Source organism: Sturnira hondurensis, unplaced genomic scaffold (genome assembly GCF_014824575.4).
Source record: "Sturnira hondurensis isolate 20B ecotype Veracruz unplaced genomic scaffold, ASM1482457v3 Scaffold0010448, whole genome shotgun sequence".
Taxonomy (NCBI): Eukaryota; Metazoa; Chordata; class Mammalia; order Chiroptera; family Phyllostomidae; genus Sturnira; species Sturnira hondurensis.
In genome coordinates, this window is record NW_028083079.1 from 6,509,171 (window position 1) to 6,531,114 (window position 21,944).

Genomic DNA, 21,944 nt, shown 5'->3' on the forward strand with positions numbered 1-21,944 from the left:
AACATCCGAATTATAGGGGTACCAGAAGGGGAAGAGGAACAGCAACAAGTGGAAAACTTATTTGAACAAATACTAAAGAAGAACTTCCCCAATCTGACAAAGGAAATAGACTTCCAGGAAGTCCAGGAGCTCAGAGAGTCCCAAAGAAGTTGGACCCAAGAAGGAACATACCAAGGCACATCATAATTACATTGGCCAAGATTAAAATAAAAGAGAGAATCTTAGAAGCAGCAAGAGATAAGGGGACAGTCACCTACAAAGGAGTGCCCATCAGACTGTCAGCTGATTTCTCAAAAGAGACCTTGCAAGCAAGAAGGGGCTGGAAAGAAGTATTTCAAGTCATGAAAGGCAAGGACCTATATCCAAGATTGCTCTATCCAGCAAAGCTTTCATTTAGAATGGAAGGGCAGATAAAGTGCTTCTCAGATAAGGTCAAATTCAAGGAGTTCATTATCACCAAGCCCTTATTAAATGAAATGTTAAAGGGACTTATCTAAGAAAAAGAAGATAAAAAATATGAATGGTGAAAGGACAGCAAACTCACAGTTATTAACAACCACACCTAAAACAAAAGCAAACAAAGAGGACAGCTCGATCAGGAGCAGACTCATAGAAATGGAGATCACATGGAGGATTAGCAACAGGGGAGTGGGAGGAGGAGGTGGGGAAGAAGGTACAGAGAATAAGTAGCATAGACTGTGGGGAGAAAATAGACAGGGGGAGGGCAAGAGTAGTGTGGGAAATGCAGAAGCTAAAGAACTTATGACACATGGACATGAACTGAAGGGGGGGCTTTGGGGTGAGGCGGTGTGTGGGGTGGAGGGGGATGAAGGGGGGAAATGGGACAACTGTAATGGCATAATCAATAAAATATATTTAAAAAACAAATTTGGTTATTTGGGCTCCAAAACCCCTGACCATCAACTCCTTGACAACAACCCTTGACAACAACTCCATGCATAGACGACCCTGACAGCAGCTCAGATTTATGTACCACCTAATTAGTATACCATTATCTGGAGGATGTTTTTAAAATCATAAACAGTAATATGCATTTAAGGAAGAGTTTAAACACGCTGAAACTTATTTTTATGTTACTGACTCATCCTCTAGAATATCATAGCATATGTTGGAATGTTACTATAACATACTCTACAAATATTTACTTGCTCTCCTTTCTTTTCTCAGCTTCTTTAATAAACTTAAATAAAGTATTTTAACAAAGCATTGGTCTCTTGGAAGCATATATACTGGTAATAAGTATAATAATAATAGCACAAAAATGGAAAATAGAAAATAAGCTATTTCTATGAGTAACATTTTTATGTCTCACTAGAATTAGGTTTGTATAAATATGAAGTAGATTCAGGTAAGTTAAGGTGTATATGGTAAGCCATAGAGCAACCATTAAGGAAATACAGTAAATTAGCCTTGGCTGGTGTGGCTCAGTGGATTGAGAACCAGCCTGTGAACCAAAGGGTTGCCAGTTCAATTTCCAGTCAGACTATGTACCTGGGTTGCAGGCCAGGTCCCCGACAAGGGGCACATGAGAGGCAACTGCACATTGATATTTCTCTCCCTCTCTTTCTCCCTTACTCCCCCTCTCTAAAATAAATAAAATCTTTAAAATAAAAATTTACTCTAAAAAAAAGAAAATACAATGAATTAAAATGCTAACCCTAGAAAATATTCATTTAATGTTAAAAAAAGCTGCAAAGGAAGAAGAGAGAAAAATATTTGGGGTATATAGAAAACAAAAAACTAAAGTGGCAGATACAAGTCCAGGGATATCAATAATAACACTATATTAAGAGTGTTAATATTACAATATTCTTACAATACAATATTACACTATTCTTCACAATAATAATATGTGAACAGATTAAGCTATAGAATCAAAGGCAGAGACTGTCAGCCCAGGTTAAAAACCCCAAACAAACGAGGTCCAACTACATGCTGTCTACAGGAGATATACTTTGATCCAAAGGTGCCAGTAGGTTGGAAATAAAGAAAAAAATCTACTGTGAATACAGTAATCATAAAAAATGGAGTGGCTACACTATATCAGACAAAATAAGCTTTTAAAACAAAAAAAAATGTTACTAGAGATAAAGAAGAATTTTATACTAATAGAAGGATCAGTCCTTTGGGAGGACCGAACAATTATAAACATACATATACCTACAAACAAAGCTCCAAAATATGTGAAGCAAAAACTGACCAAATTGAAGGGAGAAATAGACATTAAAAGAAGAAACAGACAATTCAACAATAACAGGTTCAATTATGGACAGAACAACTATGCAGAAGATAAACAGGGAGACAGAAGACTTGAACAACACCATACATCGCCAAGCCATAAAAGACATCCATAGAGGACTCTGACCAACAACAGAATACACATTTTTCTCAAGTGCACGTGACACACCCTCTAGGACAAACCATATGCTAGGCTGTAACTAACACAAGCCTTAATAAATTTAAAAGGATTAAAATAACACAGAATATGTTCTGTTTCTTTTTTATTATTGAATTTATTGGGGTGACATTGATTCACCAAACCATACAGCTTTCCAGTGCACAGTTGAGCGAAACGTCATCTGCATACTGCACTGCGTGCCCATCGCCCAAAGCAAGTCTCTTACCGTCTCCCTTCGTCTCCACTTGCCCTACCTCCACCTACCCCCAGACCCCTTTTCTATCACCACACTGTTGTCTGTGTCAATGTGTTTTATAAATACATGTATATATACATATAAAATGTTTTTTAAATCCCTTTACCTTCTTTCATTCAGCTCCCCAACCATCCTCCCATCTCACAGCTTTTAGTCTGTTCCATGGATTCACACCTGTTTCTATTTTGTTCATTAGATTCCATATATAAGGGAGATCACACGGTATTTGTCTTTCTCTGACTGGCTTACTTCACTTAGCACAATAATCTCCAGGTCCATCCATGCTGTTGGAAAAGGCAAGATTTCCTTCTTTTTTATGGCTAAGTAGTATTCCATTGTACAAATGAACTTTACAATGGAGTGAAATTAGACAGTAATAATGAAAGAAATTTGGGTAATCCATCCATCTAAAGAAATTAAATATTCAAGCAGTCAAAGAAAGAAATCACAAGGGAAACTAGAAAATACTTTAAGGTAAATGAAAATGAAGACACACATACCAAAACATACAGGATACAGCCAAAGCAGTCTTTATAGGAAATTCTGTAGCTATGAACACCTACATTAAAAAGGAAGAAAGATCTTGCCCTGCGACAGGTGGCTCAGTTGCTGGGATTATCACCCTGTACAGCAAAAGGTTGCAGTTTGATCCCAGGTCAAGATACATACGTAGGTAGCAGATTCCGTTACCTGTTGGGGTGCACACAGAAGGCAAATGATTGATGTTTAATTCTTTCTCTCTCTGCCTCCCTCCCTCCTTTCTTTTCTTCCTGCCTGCCTCCTTCCCTCTGTCTTTCTGTCTTTCTGTAAAGTCAATAAAAATATCCTCAGGTAAGGGTTAAAAAAAAGAAGAAAGATCTGAAATCAGCAACCTAACCTCTACTTTAAGGTAGTGGGCAGAGAAAAACAAACTACCGGTAAATGCAAAGCAAGCAGGAGGAAGGAAATGTGGATTAGACCGGGAATTAATGAAATACAGAAATAAAAACACAATAGAGAAAATCAACCTAAACAAAAGTTAGTTCTTTGAAAATATCAACAAAATGAACAAATCTTTAGCTAAGCTCTCCAAGAGGAGAGAAGACTCAAATTACTACAATCATGAGTGAAAGAGGAAATGCTCGCAATATTCCATAAACAGAAAGGATTATAAAGAAATACCACAAACAACCATATGCTAACAGATGAAATAGACAAGTTCTTAGAAATACATAAACTACTAACATTCACAAAAGAGACTGACAATCAAAAAAGACCTATAACAAGTAAGGGAATTGAGCTACCAATTAAAAAACTACCCACAAAGAAAAGTCCAAACCCTGATAGCTTCACTGGTGAATTCCTATCAAACAGGCACCAATGCCCTCAGCAAATACCTTATGCACTTTGGCAAGTGTCTTTAGTGGTCAACACCAATGTGGCGACCATGAATATGGGCTGCTCAGATTTCCCTGGAAGAAAGAATTTGCCATCCAGCTGGAGTAGCATATTAGCTGACAGTCTCTAGCTGTTAATGCCTTCAAGACTGACCTTAGCTTTCAAACCGAGGTCATCCTCTTCCAGGTTGCCCCTGGTCACTGACTAAACAGTGTAGCCTGACTATTTCTACGTAAGAAATTAACGTTATCTTTTAGAACTGAAAGATGAGAATGTTAACTATAAACTGAAGGAGTTTAGCTAGATGATATGATTAAACCCTGAGATCTGCTCTAGTTCTTACAGTCCATAAATCTATTGAGAAGAATCTGGGCAAGTTTTATATGAACTATCAATCCTTTGGGGTGCGGCACTGGCTATTATATCCAGGGATTCATGTTACCTTAGCTTTTTAGCTCGTGAATTAATTACTCGAGGTCTTAGTATTCCTGTCTCTAATTGCTTTATTCCAGTTTTCTGCAATCTTATTTTTCTAGAAGTTATTCTGATTAAATAAGAAAGAGTTCCATTAAAATTAAATTATATTATTATAACACTGCAAAGTTCAAGGACTTCTAATTAGTGCTATATGAAATAATACATATCCCATGACTGCAGGGAGCTTCCTACCTAGTTTAGGTGTCGAGATTAACACCAATAAGGTTAATAACAATTTCTCTTTTTTTTGTATCTAATAACAATTTCTTAAGTAATTCCTATAGTCCAGACAATAGGCCACGCTACTTCCATGTGGTATCTCCAAACCTCATGGCATCCTGGAATAGCAGCTATTATTCCTCCTTCTTCTTGCCTCTGTAGTCTGAGAGATGATCATGGCTCCTTATCTAGTTTCTAATCTCTGGGCCATTTATCATCCCTTTATTTCATTCTTTATCCCTGTTTGCCCAAATTTCTGCATTCTGCTTCTTCTATTAAACAAGCTTGGGTAAATCTGAACCAGCTGAATCAATGTCCAAAAAGGGCAAACTATAGAAACAGAGAGTAGATAGTGATTAGCTGCAGCTAGAGCTCAGAGTCAGGTGGTACAGTTCAGACGCAGGTGAGTTTGGGGTTTGCCTAAGTGGATCTGGTTTGGACCTAAGCACCCCCGCCTGACCTAGCCCTCTTTAGAATAGATATGAACTCACAGAGCAGGCCCCGAATTCCTCAAGTTGTGGTATTCCACAAACTATGGCACTGGGAACAGCCCAAGGTCAACCTGAGTAGGGTTGCTATTAATCACTGGAGATTGTGGGTCCTTCCCATTCTGGACTCAAACCCATATATGGCTTCACAAAGGACAATACCAAACCTCTAATTCTATGCCATTCTCATAGTGCCTTAAATTTTCTGCATTCCCCACTAGACTGTAATCTCTTTGAGGGCAGAAACTGTGTATCTCATTCACCATTTCATTCCCACAGACCTGGCATATAATAGGGTTTTAAGATATATCGACAAAACAAATAAAGAGCAAGGAGAGATGAACAATAAGAGCAACAAAAACCAAAACCAAACCCAGTACATTAAAGAAAGATTATCGAGGGCTTTGCAAGCCAAGCCCAACATTTGGTGTTTTGCAGACAGTGGCAGGTCCTCCTATATAGTCATATAGAGTCAGGATTTCACATATCAGTATTCATAGATGTCTAGTGTAGAATTTTCATTTACACATAGTATATGATTGATTTTTATATTGCAAATTATACCCTACTCTGTGAGATTTTTAAAAATTAAACCTTTATTTTAAAACACATGCCATTCAGTTAATTTTTAGAGTCACACTAGCAAGACACAAGCAGAAGTGGTATTAATGGAAGTTGTCATCCTTGCCTGACCAGCCAGTCTGATTCTCCTCTAAAGCAAATCTGCAAAATCATTAAACTGGATTGAAAAACATGAGGCAAGTTATAACAAGCAGAATAGCTTTATTATCATTTGGAAAAAAGAACTGAAGGATAGCCAAGTCACTCTGCCATGGCTAATATTTATATTGTAAATGCAAATCAGAAGAGTAACGACTTCTTCATATTACTGGAAAAACACAAATTACTGTGAAACGAAAGAGTCACCTTCACTACTTTCCTATCCTCAGTCTTTTAGNCTGTGAGATTTTTAAAAATTAAACCTTTATTTTAAAACACATGCCATTCAGTTAATTTTTAGAGTCACACTAGCAAGACACAAGCAGAAGTGGTATTAATGGAAGCTGTCATCCTTGCCTGACCAGCCAGTCTGATTCTCCTCTAAAGCAAATCTGCAAAATCATTAAACTGGATCGAAAAACATGAGGCAAGGCCCTGGCTGGTGTAGCTCAGTGGATTGAGTGCGGGCCTGCGAACCAGAGGATCGAGGTTCAATTCCCAGTCGGGGCACATGCCTGGGTTGCAGGCCGGTTCCCTGCAGGCCAACTCCCAGCAGGGGATGCACGAAAGGCAACCATACATTGATGTTTCTCTCCCTCTCCTTCCCCTCTAAAGATAAATAAATAAATAAATAAAATCTTTAAAAATAAAAATAATAAAATGCTTCTTTAAAAAAAAAAAACATGAGGCAAGTTATAACAAACAGAATAGCTTTATTATCATTTGGAAAAAAGAACTGAAGGATAGCCAAGTCACTCTGCCATGGCTAATATTTATACTGTAAATGCAAATCAGAAGAGTAACGACTTCTTCATATTACTGGAAAAACACAAATTACTGTGAAACGAAAGAGTCACCTTCACTACTTTCCTATCCTCAGTCTTTTAGTGTGCTAAGAGGTGCAGTTAATATCCAAATTAGCTACAGCGGCTTTCCCCTCTGACCTTTCTAAGGCCTGAGGTCTATCCAAGGCCTTCACCATGCTAGACTCTCTACCCACCAGTAGAGGGTACTGTGTCTGGATGAAGGAGGAAAACTGACAAAGAAGGTACAGGAGAGTACCCATCAAGGTCAATTGGATATGGACAGAGAGACTATGCAGGGAAAATTAAGGTTTTGCACCATCCTCTGTATTTTGTATATCTTTTTCATGGCTACTTATAAGATTGATAGTAAGTGACACCAACATACCATGATTTGATAATGATCCCACGTGCATATCATCAGAGACCTTGAGGGCCGTAGCAATGAGGTTGCACAATAAATCCAATTCTATGGTGAAGAGAAAAAGAAATGAGTGTCAAAACAAATAAAAATAAAATAATAGACCTGAAAGTCAACAATGTAGATATTCCAAACTAATATGACCCAAATCTCAATAAAAAATGCATACATCTTCCTTTTAATTTCACATGTGGAACTTGTAAGAAATGTTGGCTTTTCTACAGTTCCAAGGGCTTCCTTCTGTGCTGTGTAAATATCCGTGGAGAGGGGAGCATTGTTCACATTAAGCATGAATGCGAATGATGCCCCCGTTGAAGTCAGTTGGGTTTCCTATTTCTGAATCCCTCTCTGCCTAGGAAAAATTACAAGTGCCTAATGCGTTTTATAAATAAGGCTCATCTTCCAACTTTAGCTTCTTCACCCCGATTTCTGGTTGCCATACTGCTCTACTTTATGTCCAGCTCACTGCCAAGCTCTTTTCTCCACACTCCCCTGGGGTTTGCAGAAGTTGCTCCCTTTGCCAAGCCAATTCTCTCCCACTGCCTTACTCCTTGAATATTTTTCCTCTTTCAGGCCTTAGGATGAGGCCTCACATCTGGGAAACCTCTGCCTAATAATAAAATAACTAAAACATACCAAGAACTTCCCATGGGGCAGACACTGTTCTAAAGCCTTTCTCACATGCCTTGACTTTTTAATTATCAGGGAAATTGATAATTAAGAAGAAAGTATGATTATTCCACTTCACAGATGAGGAAACTGAGGCAGGGGGAGAAGTAATTTTTAAAATCGTATTACAGCCCTGGCTGGTGTAGCTCAGTGGATTGAGCACGGGCCTGTGAACCACACGATCGCAGTTTGATTCCCAGTCAGGGCACATGCCTGGGTTGCAGGCCAGTTCCCTGCAGGTCAACTCCCAGCAGGGGACGCACAAAAGGCAACCATACATTGATGTTTCTCTCCCTCTCTCCCCTCTAAATATAAATAAATAAATTCTTTAAAAAAATAAAATAAAATAAAATCGTATTACAAAGACCTTGATCTCTATAATTAGGAACTGACTGTGAGAAAATGGTAAGAATCAGTTAAGAATTGTGCTGGGACGGGGGTATTTGCGTCAAGCAAGCTGTTAAAATTTGAGGATTATGGCAAAAGAGAGGAAGAGACTGTATTGAAGATTTCTGGAGATGGTGCAGCTTCTGAAGGTGACACAGTCCAGGGTACGACATTAAAAATGGGAGCCTGGAGTGGAGGCAAGTATCTATGTGATCGACGTTTTGAAAAAAAATCGTTAGTCCCCTGGCACCCTGCACCGTCTTGCTAAATTGCCTTAAACTATCTGTTGGATATACGGTGAAATGCAGCACTTTTCAGGCAAGCCCCAACCAAAGATTCCTCAAATGCTTCTTGCTTTTGCTTCCCTGTTCCCAACCATTGGAAGAATATTCAACACGGCCCACAGAAAAACATTTGCTGCCCGGGCTCCCAGGCTGGTCTCGCTCCCTCAACCGCGGGTTGTAGCTGGAGCGCAAGCTGCGTTTGCTCAGCGGTTCATCCTCGTCTGGCCTGTTGGTCCCTGAATAAAAGAATTCGCCTCAGAAAAGGTCGTGCAAGAAGCGTGCTGCCAGGCACATAAGTTCTCCGCCAGCCGGCCAGATTCGAAGTGCGGAAGCTTGGCGACCGCTCTACGTCGGTCCCTCAGGTTGTCCTCGGGCCCACTAGCCAGGGGGAGTGTTCGAACCCCGGCTGAGGCATTAGCACCTCCGCCTCAGTGACAGAAGTGCTCGACGGTGACTGCTGCAGGAAACGGAGATCTCCTTTTGCCTTCGCGTGCCCGAGAAACCACGCGCCCAAGGTCTCCCCGCGCCTTCGCGCGCTGGCGGCTGGGACAGAACTGGCAGCGGGAAGCTTTGCCCCACCCCCAACGGCACCGGGAGAGGCGTGGCGCAGCAGGCCCCGCCCACGCCGCTCGCGCGGCCCCCAGGCAACCGGCGCAACACAACAAAATGGCTGCTGCACCGCTAGGCATCTGAAGGGAACGACGGGGCCATCTCCGCCCGGCCCTGTCCCACGGGCCCGCTCCGCTTGGCTCCTCCGCACTGAGTGCCAGGTACGGTCGAAGGTGTTTTCCAGCATCACAGAGACGGAATGGTCGGGGCCCGCGGCAAAGGCGGGAAGGCCCGGACTGCTCGGGATGCTTTCGGGGCGGGGGGCGTGTGCTTGGGAATTGGGATTGGATGGGAAGGAGGGGAGGTCCCGGAACTGGCGTGGGGAGGTTTGGAAACAGAAGAGACGGGAGGTCAGGAGTGAGGGATGCGGGGCAGTTCAGGGGATGAAGGACGAGTGCGGAGAGGAGGGTAGGGCTGCTGGGTGCCAGGTGACAGGGATAACGAATGATGTGATTGCCCTGACAAGTGTCATGGTATTGGGCGGAATGCAGTACATGGAGAAAGATGAGAATTATGATATTGGGAAGAAGTGTGAAAAAAAGGGTAAAGGAAGAGGTAAATTTTGATGTAAAACTGGCTTTCAAGTCTTGATTTTTTTCACTTTGAGTGTTACTTAACTGGCTCTGTCACTTTTATTTTTTTAAGATTTTATTCATTTGTCTTTAGAGAAGAAGGGAAGGAGAGAGGGAGAGAAATATCAATGTATGGTTGCCTCTCCTGTGTCCCTCATTGGGAACTGGCCTGCAACCCAGGCATGTGCCCTGACTGGGAATTGAACTGTGATCCCTTAGTTCGCAGGCCCCGCGATCAATCCACTGAGCTACATTAGCCAAGGCTGGGCATATTCTTTAATCTTCCAGAGCATATTTTTCTCATTTGTAAAACTAATTGCTAATTACTTTTGAGTGAATATGTCAGATTCAGTTCTAAATCATTTGCATGTATTAACTCATTTAGTATTTAAAATAACTTGTATGAGATTACCATCCCCATTTTAAGAGTGAAACTGAGAATCAGAGAGGTTAAGTAATTTCCTAATGTCACACAATAAAGAAAATTAGGAGTTGAACTCAGGCTGTTTAGTTGCAGAATCTACTCTTAATTCTTTTTTTAAAAATATTTTTTATTTATTTAGCTTTAGAGAGGAAGGGAAGGAGAAAGAAGAGAAACATCAATGTATGGTTGCTTCTCATGCATCCCTTGCTGGGAACTGGCCCCTGCTGGGAACTGAACTGCAACCCAGGCATGTGCCCTGACTGGGAATCGAACCGCGATTGTCTGGTTCACAGGCCCGCACTCAATCCACTGAGCTACACCAGCCAGGGCTCTACTCTTAATTCTTAATGATGCACTGCTGCTTGTACATGAGGTTAATACAGTATCTGTATTAACAGATATCTGGTCTTATACAGTATCTGCAAGGATTTAAATTTGGTAATGTCTTAATGTCCTTGCAACAGTCCTTTCTTCTTTCAACAAATATTTATTGTGCACCAAACAGTCAAATAGAGTCCCTCCTGACTTGTAGCTTAAACTCTCAGAAGATACAGGCAGTGATCAAGTTGAAAAGCAGATCACTTTGTGCAGAGACATGTATATAATCCTGCTGTGCATCTTGAGTGTAGAAACCCTGACTTCTCAGCTCTGTATTTTTAGAGCCTAGCACAGTCTTTGGAGCAACAAAGTTGCTCAATAAAACTGAATAAATAAATTAATGGACATATGTGGGAAGCTTGAGTCTTAGGGTTCTTGAGTAGAATGGAGAGATGTGAGACGAGAATTCAGGATGTTGATAGGACAGGACACATATTTCTGGGTGTGAAGAGGGAAAAGCAAGCAGCTAGGTAATATGTTGGGATGAAGAAAAATGAGTGGGGATTTGAGTATTTTCTTTGAGGAGGGAAATAATTGGAAGTTGGAGTACTGGAATGGATTAGGATGTCAGAATAGTTGCTAGGATGAACAGTTGGGAAATCAGAGTGGATGTAGAAGTATTGATGCCGGGTAGAAATGAAGAATAGTACAGTGATTGACCATTGGGACGGGATTCGTGGGGAAATTTGGCAGTCAGAATGGAATGAAGGATGGGAGACAGAGGTCGACAATTGCCTCTGGAAAGAAGAGCAGCTGGGTTAGTGACTTTGGAGAGGAATGGGAATATTAGGACTAGAGAAAGTACAGAGTAAGAGTATTTCAGTGGGTCCAAGAGTATGGAATAAAGCAGAATTGTAGATAAAGTACTAAGAAGTGATTAAGAGGCTAAGGGCTGTAATGGAGAGGGATGTGGAGGTCAAGAAATGGGGATGGATATCTGCATATTGGAGTGGAGTGGGAAGAGATGGAAGGTTTGAGGATTGTTGGGGTCTGCCTTTTAGAGAAGATCAGAGAAGAGGATGGAAAGTTAGGAATGTTAGGAAATGCTGGAGAGAGGTGGAAGTGTGCTGTCTACCAAGTTGTGATGCTCGGGATTGTTAGATCAAGGAAGGTATCGAAGTCTTAGACTGACAGGATGGGTGATGGTTTGGTGCCTTACCATACGATTCTGATCATCACATCATTCCAGTGGCTTTCTCTTCCTCTGCAGACCACCTCGTGGGCCTTCGATATGCGTCCCCAATTCTGGACTTTTGTTTGGTTTTCTTTTCTTTAAAGCTGTTATTTATTTATTTATTTATTTATAGAGAGAGGGGAAAGGAGGGAGAAAGAGAAAGCATAACACTGATGTGTGAGAGATACATAAATCGGCCTGCAACCCAGGCATTTGCCCTGACCAGGAATCGAACCAGTGACATTTTGCTTCACAGGCTGGTGCTCAGTCCAATGAGCACCACCACACCAGCCAGGCCTGGTTTTATTTTCTTTTTGTCCTTCCTCTTTATATTCTTTAGCCCTTCTCTCAGCTCTGTCTTCTCTTTTCTATTGTTCAGTCTTTGTTTATGTCATTGCTAACTACATCCTAGGGTCAAACAACATCCTCATCTTTCCTTAAAATTGTAGTTCAAGACTTACTACCTCCAGGTGGTAACCCCTGAAATAATGCTAGACATTCTCAAACACAGTAGACCCCTAAGCCCAGTTCAGTGAGTTAACTATGCTAGGAGATTGTAATACATCTCTATTGTTTGAATGTCCAGGCCTTACAGGAGCTATGGCAACCCAGGGAGGGGATCTGGGAACGCACTGCGACTTTGGAACCATTACTTATGTTACAATTCATGAAAAGAAGGAGTTGATTTAGATTTCTGAAATTCATTCTAATACGTATTTTTTTTAAACTGAAAGTGAGTAAGGCAGGGTTTTCTGATCAGGACAGGTAACAAAGGACTTCACAATAGTCTAGTGAGGCCCAAAGGGTCTTGGTCATTAGATATGATGAAGAATTCAGTATTTTAAGACTTAACAAAGAAGATTAAGATGCAGACTACAAAATAATTGCATTGTATAAAAATTTAGGGTGTGCTTTTTTAAACCAAGAAACTAAAAAATATATAGCATATTTTTAGCATGTAGCATATATGACCATTCTAATTTTATAATTTCTTATCATGCTATGGGATAGAGGACCATATGTAGAAGTGCGAACTGCGCCTTTACCTTCCACTCTTCTGGTTTTTAATCTGTTGCCCTTAGGAAAACTACACTTAATTCAGAAATACATAAAGTTTTGCTTTTAAAACCCATGCCTCTTACATCTTCTCAAGTTTGAATATATTATTATTTAGAAAGAGAATGCCAGTACAGCTTAGCTCTGAATCATTAATATTACTGAGACCTTTTCTGTGGCAGAATCATATGATATAAGACAAAAAAAATTGTTTACCACACTTGTGAAATCAGGACCCCAAACCTGTGTCTGTGGCATAAGCAGCAGTTATATGAATTGGCGGGAAGGTTTTCTGAACTAAATGGATGATTTAACATGAACAAATGAAAGAAAGTAAAGACATTTATAAGTTTACATTTTAAAGTGAACTGGACTGCTGGGACAAGGCAGGTAGCCATATTATACTGTGTAACTGTGAAATAATAATCACTTTTAAAAAACAAATGTAGCAGTTTTTGCTCCCCTCAAACTGGTCACTTTAAGAAACCAGATCATGAGTTCCGTATTAGATCAAAGTTCTAATACGGATTTGATCCATATTAGATCAAAGTTCTAATATGATGCTGTCATATTAAATTTTCTGGCTTATTCCCACAAGTATTGTTCACTATTTAGGGAGCACTGGAGGAAGAACTGGATGGGAGGAAGATGAAGGAGGAATGAGGGAAATGATAAATTCAGTTCAGAGATGTTGAAATTAAGATGCCAGTGAAGTGTCACGTAGGCAGTAGGGAATAGGAGTCTGGAGGTTAGAGAAAAGTTGGATTGAAGATATAAATATCAGTAAGCAGGTGGCATTGGGAGCCATGGATGTGTATTAGATTATTTAAAATGTGATTAGAAAGAGGCTAGAAAAGACTTGAGGACTTTGACACTTAAAGATTGAATGGAAGAGTGTAAGCCAGCAGAGGAGGCCAAGGAGAAGCTAGGGAGGCAGGATGAAGCTGAGAATGATATCCCTGAAGCCAGAGGAAGAAACTGTTTCAGGAGGAGAAACATCAGTATTAAATACTGCTGGTTGACAAATATTTTCAGCTTCCTGCATTCATGCCTTGTGGGTAGGAAGAGCATTGTGACTACTTCCAGCCAATAAATTGAAAACAGAAATGACCGATAAGACTTCTGGCTGGAGCATGTGCCGGTACAAGACCCTATGGAGGTCTCTTTTTCCTCTGGCAAGGTGATTGGCAATGTTCGAAATAGTGTCTGCCCTTGCCAGCTTGGAGTAGTGTGGCTCCTAGCATCTATAGCCTCTGAGTTGATAACTAGGTAGTCTTGAAAATTCTGGAAATAGATTAATTGTTTTGATAACTTTAAAAAATTAACTTTGTTAAATATACTGAAAACTCTTACAGGTTTTGGTGGACTCTTGGCTTTTTTCTTGCAATGAGGAAAGGCTCTCAGCAAAAAATTTCCAAACCAAAGATGCCATCATCATCTCTGGCCAATATGAGATCTAGGTCACTCTCACCGTTAGGAGGATCTGAAATTCTGCCTTCTCATTCTGGAGGACAGTGGTGTAAGCCAGTCGGGATTGCAGATGAAAACACTATACTTTTGGACTACCAAGACCATAAAGGTATTGCTTTTTAATCTAAGAATTTGACCACATACTCTTTAAGTAGAGATGGAAAATATTGAACATTTTTGGTCCAAGTGTAACATATAACCTGGTACTAACTTGACCTAGTGTTTTTATTGACAGATGTGGTCTAAGGACAGTGGAGGATGCAGGCTTCTGGGTGAGGGTGAAGATGTCTGAAAGGGTTAGGAGGAGGGAGTTTCCACAAAGAGGAACCTAGGAAGCTTTATTTCCTGTGGTGGGAGAGTGCCTTAAAGCTCATCTGCCAAATTTATCATCATCCTTGGTTTGGGGGAAGGGCAAATCTGTTTACTTCAGAATGGAGTGCCTTAACTGAGTATAAGAATGTTATCTACCCTTGGGCTATTCCAGTTGCTTATTGGAAAACTGCTTATCTGTGAATGGACTGATTTCTACGTGAGGACATATATATGTTCCACCAAGATTTTTATTTTTTTCTTAAAAGCATTTCATTATTCTGGGAATCTGTTTTCAAAAATAGATTCTTTTTCTAAGAATATGTTTAATGTGATTAAATATAAAAGAAAACTGTAATTTTTTTTTACTGAGTCACTGAATCAGAGCCATGAAGTTCTATTGACTTGAATATGTGATCAGTTTTTATTTATTTATGTATTTATTTTATTTTATTTTATTAAAGATTTTATTTATTTATTTATCTTTAGAGGGGAAGGAGAGAGGGAGAGAAACATCAATGTATGGTTGCCTTTTGTGCGTCCCCTGCTGGTAGTTAGCCTTCAAGGAACCGGCCTGCAACCCAGGCATGTGCCCTGACTGGGAATCGAACCGCGATCGGCTGGTTCGCAGGCCTGCGCTCAATCCACTGAGCTATGCCAGCCAGGGCTATGTATTTATTTTAGATTTTTATTTATTTGTCTTTAGAGGGAAAGGGAAGGAGAGAGGGAGAGAAACATCAATGTATGGTTGCCTCTTGTGCATCCCCTCCTGGGAACTGGCCTGCAACCCAGGCATGTGCCCTGACTGGGAATTGAACCAAAATCCTTTGGTTCACAGGCCCGCGCTCAATCCACTGAGCTATACCAGCCAGGACTGACCAGTTTTTATTAATAAACATCATCAGCATTGAGTTTAGACTATACCCTTGCTGTCACTTGGTGTGCTGTTACTTCTAACTTGATTGCTATTTTAGAATATTAGTTATTTTTTCTCCTAGAGCAGCCCAAATTAAAGAAAAAATCATTTTATTTTGAACCAAAATAAATGTGATATTAACTCATTATAAATAATCATAGGGAGTCTTTGGCCCATAGTGTGGATCTGAACTCAGAATTAATTTTTTTCTGACCCAAAGAAAGAACCAAGAGGCAGTTTCCTTTTTATTTTCTGCCTTTGTAAACTGTAACATGGCTTTAATAAACTCTGACGGTAATATCCAGAAAGGTCATAGGACAGGGTGTGCTCTCCATCAAGTTAGTACTTGATCTCTATAAAATATGATGTGGTCTTCTTTGTTTAAAAGAGCAACAAATTTGAGTTTGTCACCATTTTTAAAAAAAGGAAAAGAGGATTTTTAAGAATTTAAGCATTTTTTAACTTTAGAATTTTAAAAAGCAAAAACTAAATACTGCCAGATTTTTTTTTTAATTGCTAAAAACTTCAGTGCTATATATGATTAAAAGTGTAAGTTTTGGATTCACCTGCCTGGATTCAAGTCCTGGATTTGCATATTACTAGCTGCAAGGTTTTGAGCAAATTATTATAATTTTTTAAATAAATGGGAATAGTAATTTCTATCTTAGAATTGTTGTATAAATTAAATTTTTTTTAGTGTAAAGCGTTTAGCAGAAGGCTTGGCATACAGCTAATGCAGAGTGGGGCAAAAGTAGGTTTGTAGTTGTGAGTGCATGAAACACAAAGTTTATTCTTGTAGTATTATTAATTGTTTTATCATTTGGCATATGAACAACTGTAAGCCTACTGTTGCCCCACTCTGCATTTATAGAGTATAACTGTTATTGTCATTATTATGGAATGCTATATAAAGTAAAATATTATTATTAAAGCATTGCAATTAGAACTCACCAGCTGTCTTTACATTTGCATGATTAAATTTGTTTTTATTTTATAACATCAAAACAATTTGTTTTCAGAGTATTCATGTCTTCCTTTGCTGATAATTATCTGTTTCTGTAATTTCAGAAGCTGATTCACATGCAGGAGTCCGATATATTACAGAGGCTCTTATTAAAAAACTTACTAAACAGGACAATTTGGCCTTGGTAAAATCTCTGAACCTTTCACTTTCTAGAGATGGTGGCAAGAAATTTAAGGTAAGTTACCAACATTTTTTAGCATAGGCATTCTTTTTGATATTTCTGTTCTTTAAAACTGAAAAAAATAGATATTAGACTTACAGTAACATCTCATCCTGATGTCTTCTAATTTGTAGCAGACCTTTATTGTTTCCAGTGAAAGTTCTATATTTGAGGTATATGACATCTTCAAATTCATGAGTACCTTTTTTTTTTTTACATTATTGACTCTGGAGAAGGGGTCGGCATAGTACAGTCTGTAGGCCAAATCAGACTTGCTGCCTATTTTTGTAAGTAAAATTTTATAGCCACACTCATTTGTTTACTTGTTGCCTATGGCTGGTTCTTGCACCACAATAGCAGAGGTATTATAAGTTAGTTGTCACAGAGACTATCTGGCCCACAAAGCCAAAAAAATTTACTATCTGGCTTTTTGCAGAGAAAGTTTGCTGATCTCTTCTCTAGAGTGCTTACTACTTTAATTCATAGACTACAGCATGAATATACTACAGTAGTCAACTTAATTTTTTAATTAGAAAAAATATAAATTTAGATGCCTACTATATTAGTCACAAAAATGAATTTAAAAAGATTGAAGATCTTAATGAAAACAAAAGTCACCCAACAAAAATACTATGAAAGTACTAGGGAAGAATATAGGAGAATGTATTTTTAAATCTTAAGTTGGGAAGGCCCTGCTAAGCAAACACCAACCTGACTACCACAAAGAAAAATATTGCCAGATTTAGCTTACTTAATGATTGAAAAGTTGTGTTTAATGAAAGATATTGTTTAAACAGTTCAAACAACAAACTGGCAGGTCATGTTTTCAACTCTGTAACCTTACCTGCATACTATAAGGGAGCTCCTACAATTCAGTAGGAGAGACAACTCAGCGGAAAATGTTCAAAGGATATGAACAGACCATTCACAAAAGTATTGAAAGTGACTAATGGTAACATGAAAATGTTTTCAATTTCATTAATTTCAAAGAAATGTGAAATAAAACCTGGCAATTGAGTTTAAAGTTACTGAGTTTGTACTCATCAACCCAGCAGTTCTATTCCTCAATGTCTATTCTACTGATAGTATTTTACCTGCCCATGCATCCAAAAAGAGTCTGTATAGTTATGTTTATTAAGCATTATTTAAAATAGAAAACTAGAAATACCCAAATGACTATTAGTGAGGGATTGATTAAATAAATTGGGGTGCAATAACAGACTACGAAATACTATCAAGTACCTTTAAAACTAAGTTAGAAGTCTATGTATTAATGTGCGACTATGTCTACAACATATTTAATGAAAAAAATTCTAAAACATTTTATATAGTAAGGTCTCTAAACATTTTTAAAAATTATTTTCTTCCATATGTGTATGTATGGATGTACATGAATATATCCCAGCCTCTTAACACTGGTTACCTTTGAACTGGGATTTTTTTTATAGTGTCCTGGGGACCTGATGAGAGATTTTTTGTTTTGTCTAAAATTTTTATTAGAATATATTTATTTATTCTAATTATATTTATTCTAATAATATTTATTCTATTTATATATTAGAATATTTGTCTTATTTGTGTAATTAAAAAGGAAAAAGAAGAAATGTTGGAGTTTAAAATTTTCAAAATGAAATATTAAATTAGTAAATATTTTTAAAAATATTTTTAGGCCCTGGCTGGTGTGGCTCAGTGGATTGAGCGCAGGCCTGCGAACCAGAGGATCACGGTTCGATTCCCAGTCAGGGCACATGCCTGGTTTGTAGTCCAGTTCCCTGCAGGCCAACTCCCAGCAGGGGACGCACAAACGGCAACCATACATTGATGTTTCTCTCCCTCTCTCCTTCCCCTCTAAAGATAAATAAATAAATAAAATCTTTAAAAAAAATAAAAATAAAAATATTTTTTATTTAATTATTGTTCAAGTACAGTTTTCTGTCTTTTACTCCCATCCCAGCTCACCCCCCACCCCAAAATTAGTAAATCTTTACTGTATGGTTATTATGTCAGGCTTTTGATTATTTGTTTGTTTTTACATATTTTATTGATTATGCTGTTACCGTTGTCTCATTTTTTCCCTCCCCTTTATTCCCTTCTGCCCTGTAGCACCCCTCCCACCATCTTTCCCCCATCTTAGTTTGTGTCCATGGGTCATACATACAAGTTCTTTGGCTTCTCCATTTCCCATACTATTCTTAACCTCCCCTGGTCTATTTTGTATCTAACATTTATGCCTCTTATGCCCTGTAACTTTTCCCCCATTCTCCCCCCTCCCCATCCCCACTGATAACCCTCCATGTGATCTCCATTTCTGTGATTCTCTTCCTGTTCTGGTTGTTTGCTTAGTTTGTTTTTGTTTTGGGGGGTTTTCTTTAGGTTCGGTTGTTGATAGTTGTGAGTTTGTTGTCATTTTGCTGTTCATATTTTTTATCTCCTTTTTCTTAGATAAGTCCCTTTAACATTTCATATTATTATATGAAATGGGCTTGGTGATGATGAACTGTAACTTGACCTTATCTTGGAAGCACTTTATCTGCTCTTCCATTCTAAATGATAGCTTTGTAGCAATCATGGATGTAGGTCCTTGCCTTTCATGACTTGGAATACTTCTTTCCAGCCCCTTCTTGCCTGCAAGGTCTCTTTTGAGAAATCAGCTGAGAGTCTTATGGGAATTCCTTTGTAAGTAACTCCACTTTTCTCTTGCTGCTTTCAAGATTCTCTCTTTAGCTTTCATCTTGGGTAATGTAATTATGATGTGCCTTGGTGTGTGCTTCCTTGGGTCTAACTTCTTTGGGACTCTCTGGGCTTCCTGGACTTCCAGAAAGTCTGTTTCCTTTGCCAGATTAGGGAAGTTCTTCTTCATTATTTGTTCAAGTAAGTTTTCAATTTCTTGCTCTTCCCCTTCTCCTTCTGGCATCCCTGTGATTCAGATGTTGGAACATTTAAAGTTGTCCCAGAAGTTCCTTAGCCTCTCTTCATTTTTTTGAATTTCTGTTTCTTCATTCTGTTCTGGTTGAACGCTTATTTCTTCCTTCTAGTCCAAATTGTTGAATGAGTCCTGGTTTCCTTCCCTTCACTGTTGGTTACCTGTACATTTTCCTTTATCTCACTTTTCATAGCCTTCACTTCTTCCTCTATTTTGTGACCATACTCAGCCATTTCTGTGAGCATCCTGATTACCAGTGCTTTGAACTCTGCATCTGATAGGTTGACTATCTCTTCATCACTTAGTGAGGAAGCTTTTTTTTCTGGAGCTTTGATCTGTTCTTTCATTTGGGCTATATGGTTTTGTCTGGGCACACCTGTTATGTAGTAGGGAGTGGAGCCTTAGGTATTTGCCAGGGTAGGACAACCCACCTTGCTGAGTTTGGCACTGCATTTGATGGAGGGATCCAAGAGGCAACAATGCCACTTGCTCGCCTCTCAGCTGACTTTCATTTACTTCCCTTGCTACCCCCAAGCAAATTGGGCCCTTCTGGTGCTGATTCCAGGGTGGGTGGATTTGTGTATGTTCTAAGACCCTGTGGGTCTCTCCAACAAACTCTCCTGTGATGGTTGGAGTTTCTTCTGCTGCCTCTATGTCAGGCATTGTGTTAGGCTGTGGCAGTACATAGAAAGGAAATAAACTTAATCTGTGATCTCTAGACATTTAGAGCTTAGTGTGAAGAATGTGTAGGATTAAGAGGAGAAATAGTGAAAGAGAACCAGAGCAGGGGAGAGGCACACCCAGTGAAGAAGCCTGAAGGAGCTATTGGGACAGGAGAAAATTCAAGAGGGTGATAAATTGAGACCAAAGCAGGGAAAACTTAAGGCAGGAAAGGATGATATAAAATGTCACAGGACAGTTAAATAGGATGAAAACTTAGAAGTCAGTTGGATTTGTCAGTTGAAAAGCCCTTTCTTCCCTGCCTGATATGGCCCAGTGGGTGGAGTAGCAGCCTGTGAACTGAAAGGTCACTGGTTTGATCCCAAGTCAGGGCAAATGCCTGGGTTGCAGGCTGAGCCCCCAGCTTGGGGTTTGTGAGAGGCAACTGATGGGTGTTTCTATCCTTCTCTCTTTCCCTCCCTAAAAAAAATAATAAATTTTAAAGCCCTTTTATTTCTTAAATCCACCAAGTTCATTCTTTCAGGGCCTTTCCATTTTCTTTGCCTGGTATTCTTTGCCCCCCAGGTATGTGCACAGCTGGCTTCTTGTGATTAAGGTCTCAGCTCAGTGTACTTCCTCTGTGAGGCCTTCTTTCATGATCCAGTCACAGCTAGCCACCTCTCCTCAGTCAGTCTCTCTTATTCTTTCAGTCAATAAGTATTTCTTTAGTACCCATTGTGTTCCAGGCGTTAGTGCTATAGCAGTAAACACAACAGACAAAATCTGCCCTCTTAGTGCCTTGTATTCTGCCACATCATGTCATCTCTATTTTTTTGTTAGTATCCTTCACTCTCTGAAACTTTTGTTTATTTTTTCATTTGTTTATTATCTTTCTCTGTGAATAAAAAAACAAGAACCTGCCCTGGCTGGTGTAGCTCAGTGGATTGAGCGTGGGCCTGCGAACCAAAGGATCGAGGTTCGATTCCCAGTCAGGGCACATGCCTGGGTTGCAGGCCAGTTCCCAGCAGGGGGACACACAAGAGGTGACCATACATTGATATTTCTCTCCCTCTCTTCTTCTCTAAAGATAAATAAATAAAATCTTTTAAAAAAAGAACCTTGTTCTCCTGATTCACCACCATATTTCCAGTAGCTGAACAGGTCCTAGGAAATAAATATTCATAAATATTTGTGGAAGGGATGAATGAATAGTGATCTTGGAGAGAACTGTTTGAATACATATTAAGGGCAAAAGATACATTGCCTTACCAATAGAATAAGAGTGAATGGAAGGCAGAATGAGCAAATGTATGTAATTCTTGTGAGAACATGGTGGCAAACAAGAAATAAAATTAGGGCTTCATAAGAAAACAAGTTCAGTGTGAGGGATTTATTTTCTATAGAAGAGATTGAGTGTGTGGAACATAGGCTTCCTGTGGAAGGAACATAGTGCCCTGCAGCAGGGCACTTGTCTACTTCACTGGTATTATCTCCATTGCCTGGTGCCACACCTGGTATGTAGTAAATATGTAATGAATATCTCTTTAATAATGACTGTTTTTAAACTTGTGAGGAAGACCCAGGAGAGAGAGAGAGATTGAAGGTGTAAATGTATGGGGAGGGGAGGGGAGGAGTAAGTTTACACAACAGTCTAAATATCGTGCTAAACATTGAAGAAAGAAGGAGAGGAGGCGGGGAGAAGCATGAAAAGTTGAGGTGGGGGAATTCTTGTTGGACAGCCCTGCACTT

At 39.3% G+C, this 21,944-nt stretch overlaps 1 protein-coding gene across 7 annotated transcripts in view; it reads left to right on the plus strand.

The window, feature by feature from the left end:
- Nucleotides 1–9,151: 9,151 nt before the first annotated feature.
- Nucleotides 9,152–21,944, plus strand: part of CNTRL (centriolin) — an 89,703-nt gene continuing 76,910 nt past the window's right edge. For 3 of the 7 annotated variants that reach the window (XR_005068403.1, XM_037059174.1, XM_037059176.1), the window contains exons 1-3: nt 13,806–13,913; nt 14,089–14,312; nt 16,497–16,627. Coding sequence is in view for 6 of the 7 variants with exons in the window: in XM_037059174.1 (XP_036915069.1) it covers nt 13,840–13,913; nt 14,089–14,312; nt 16,497–16,627 (429 nt within the window). In the remaining variant the exon portion in view is untranslated. Of the gene's footprint in view, nt 9,345–13,800; nt 13,914–14,088; nt 14,313–16,496; nt 16,628–21,944 lie in introns of those variants that run through there. The other 4 variants (XM_037059177.1, XM_037059178.1, XM_037059179.1 and 1 more) reach the window with 4 other exon arrangements.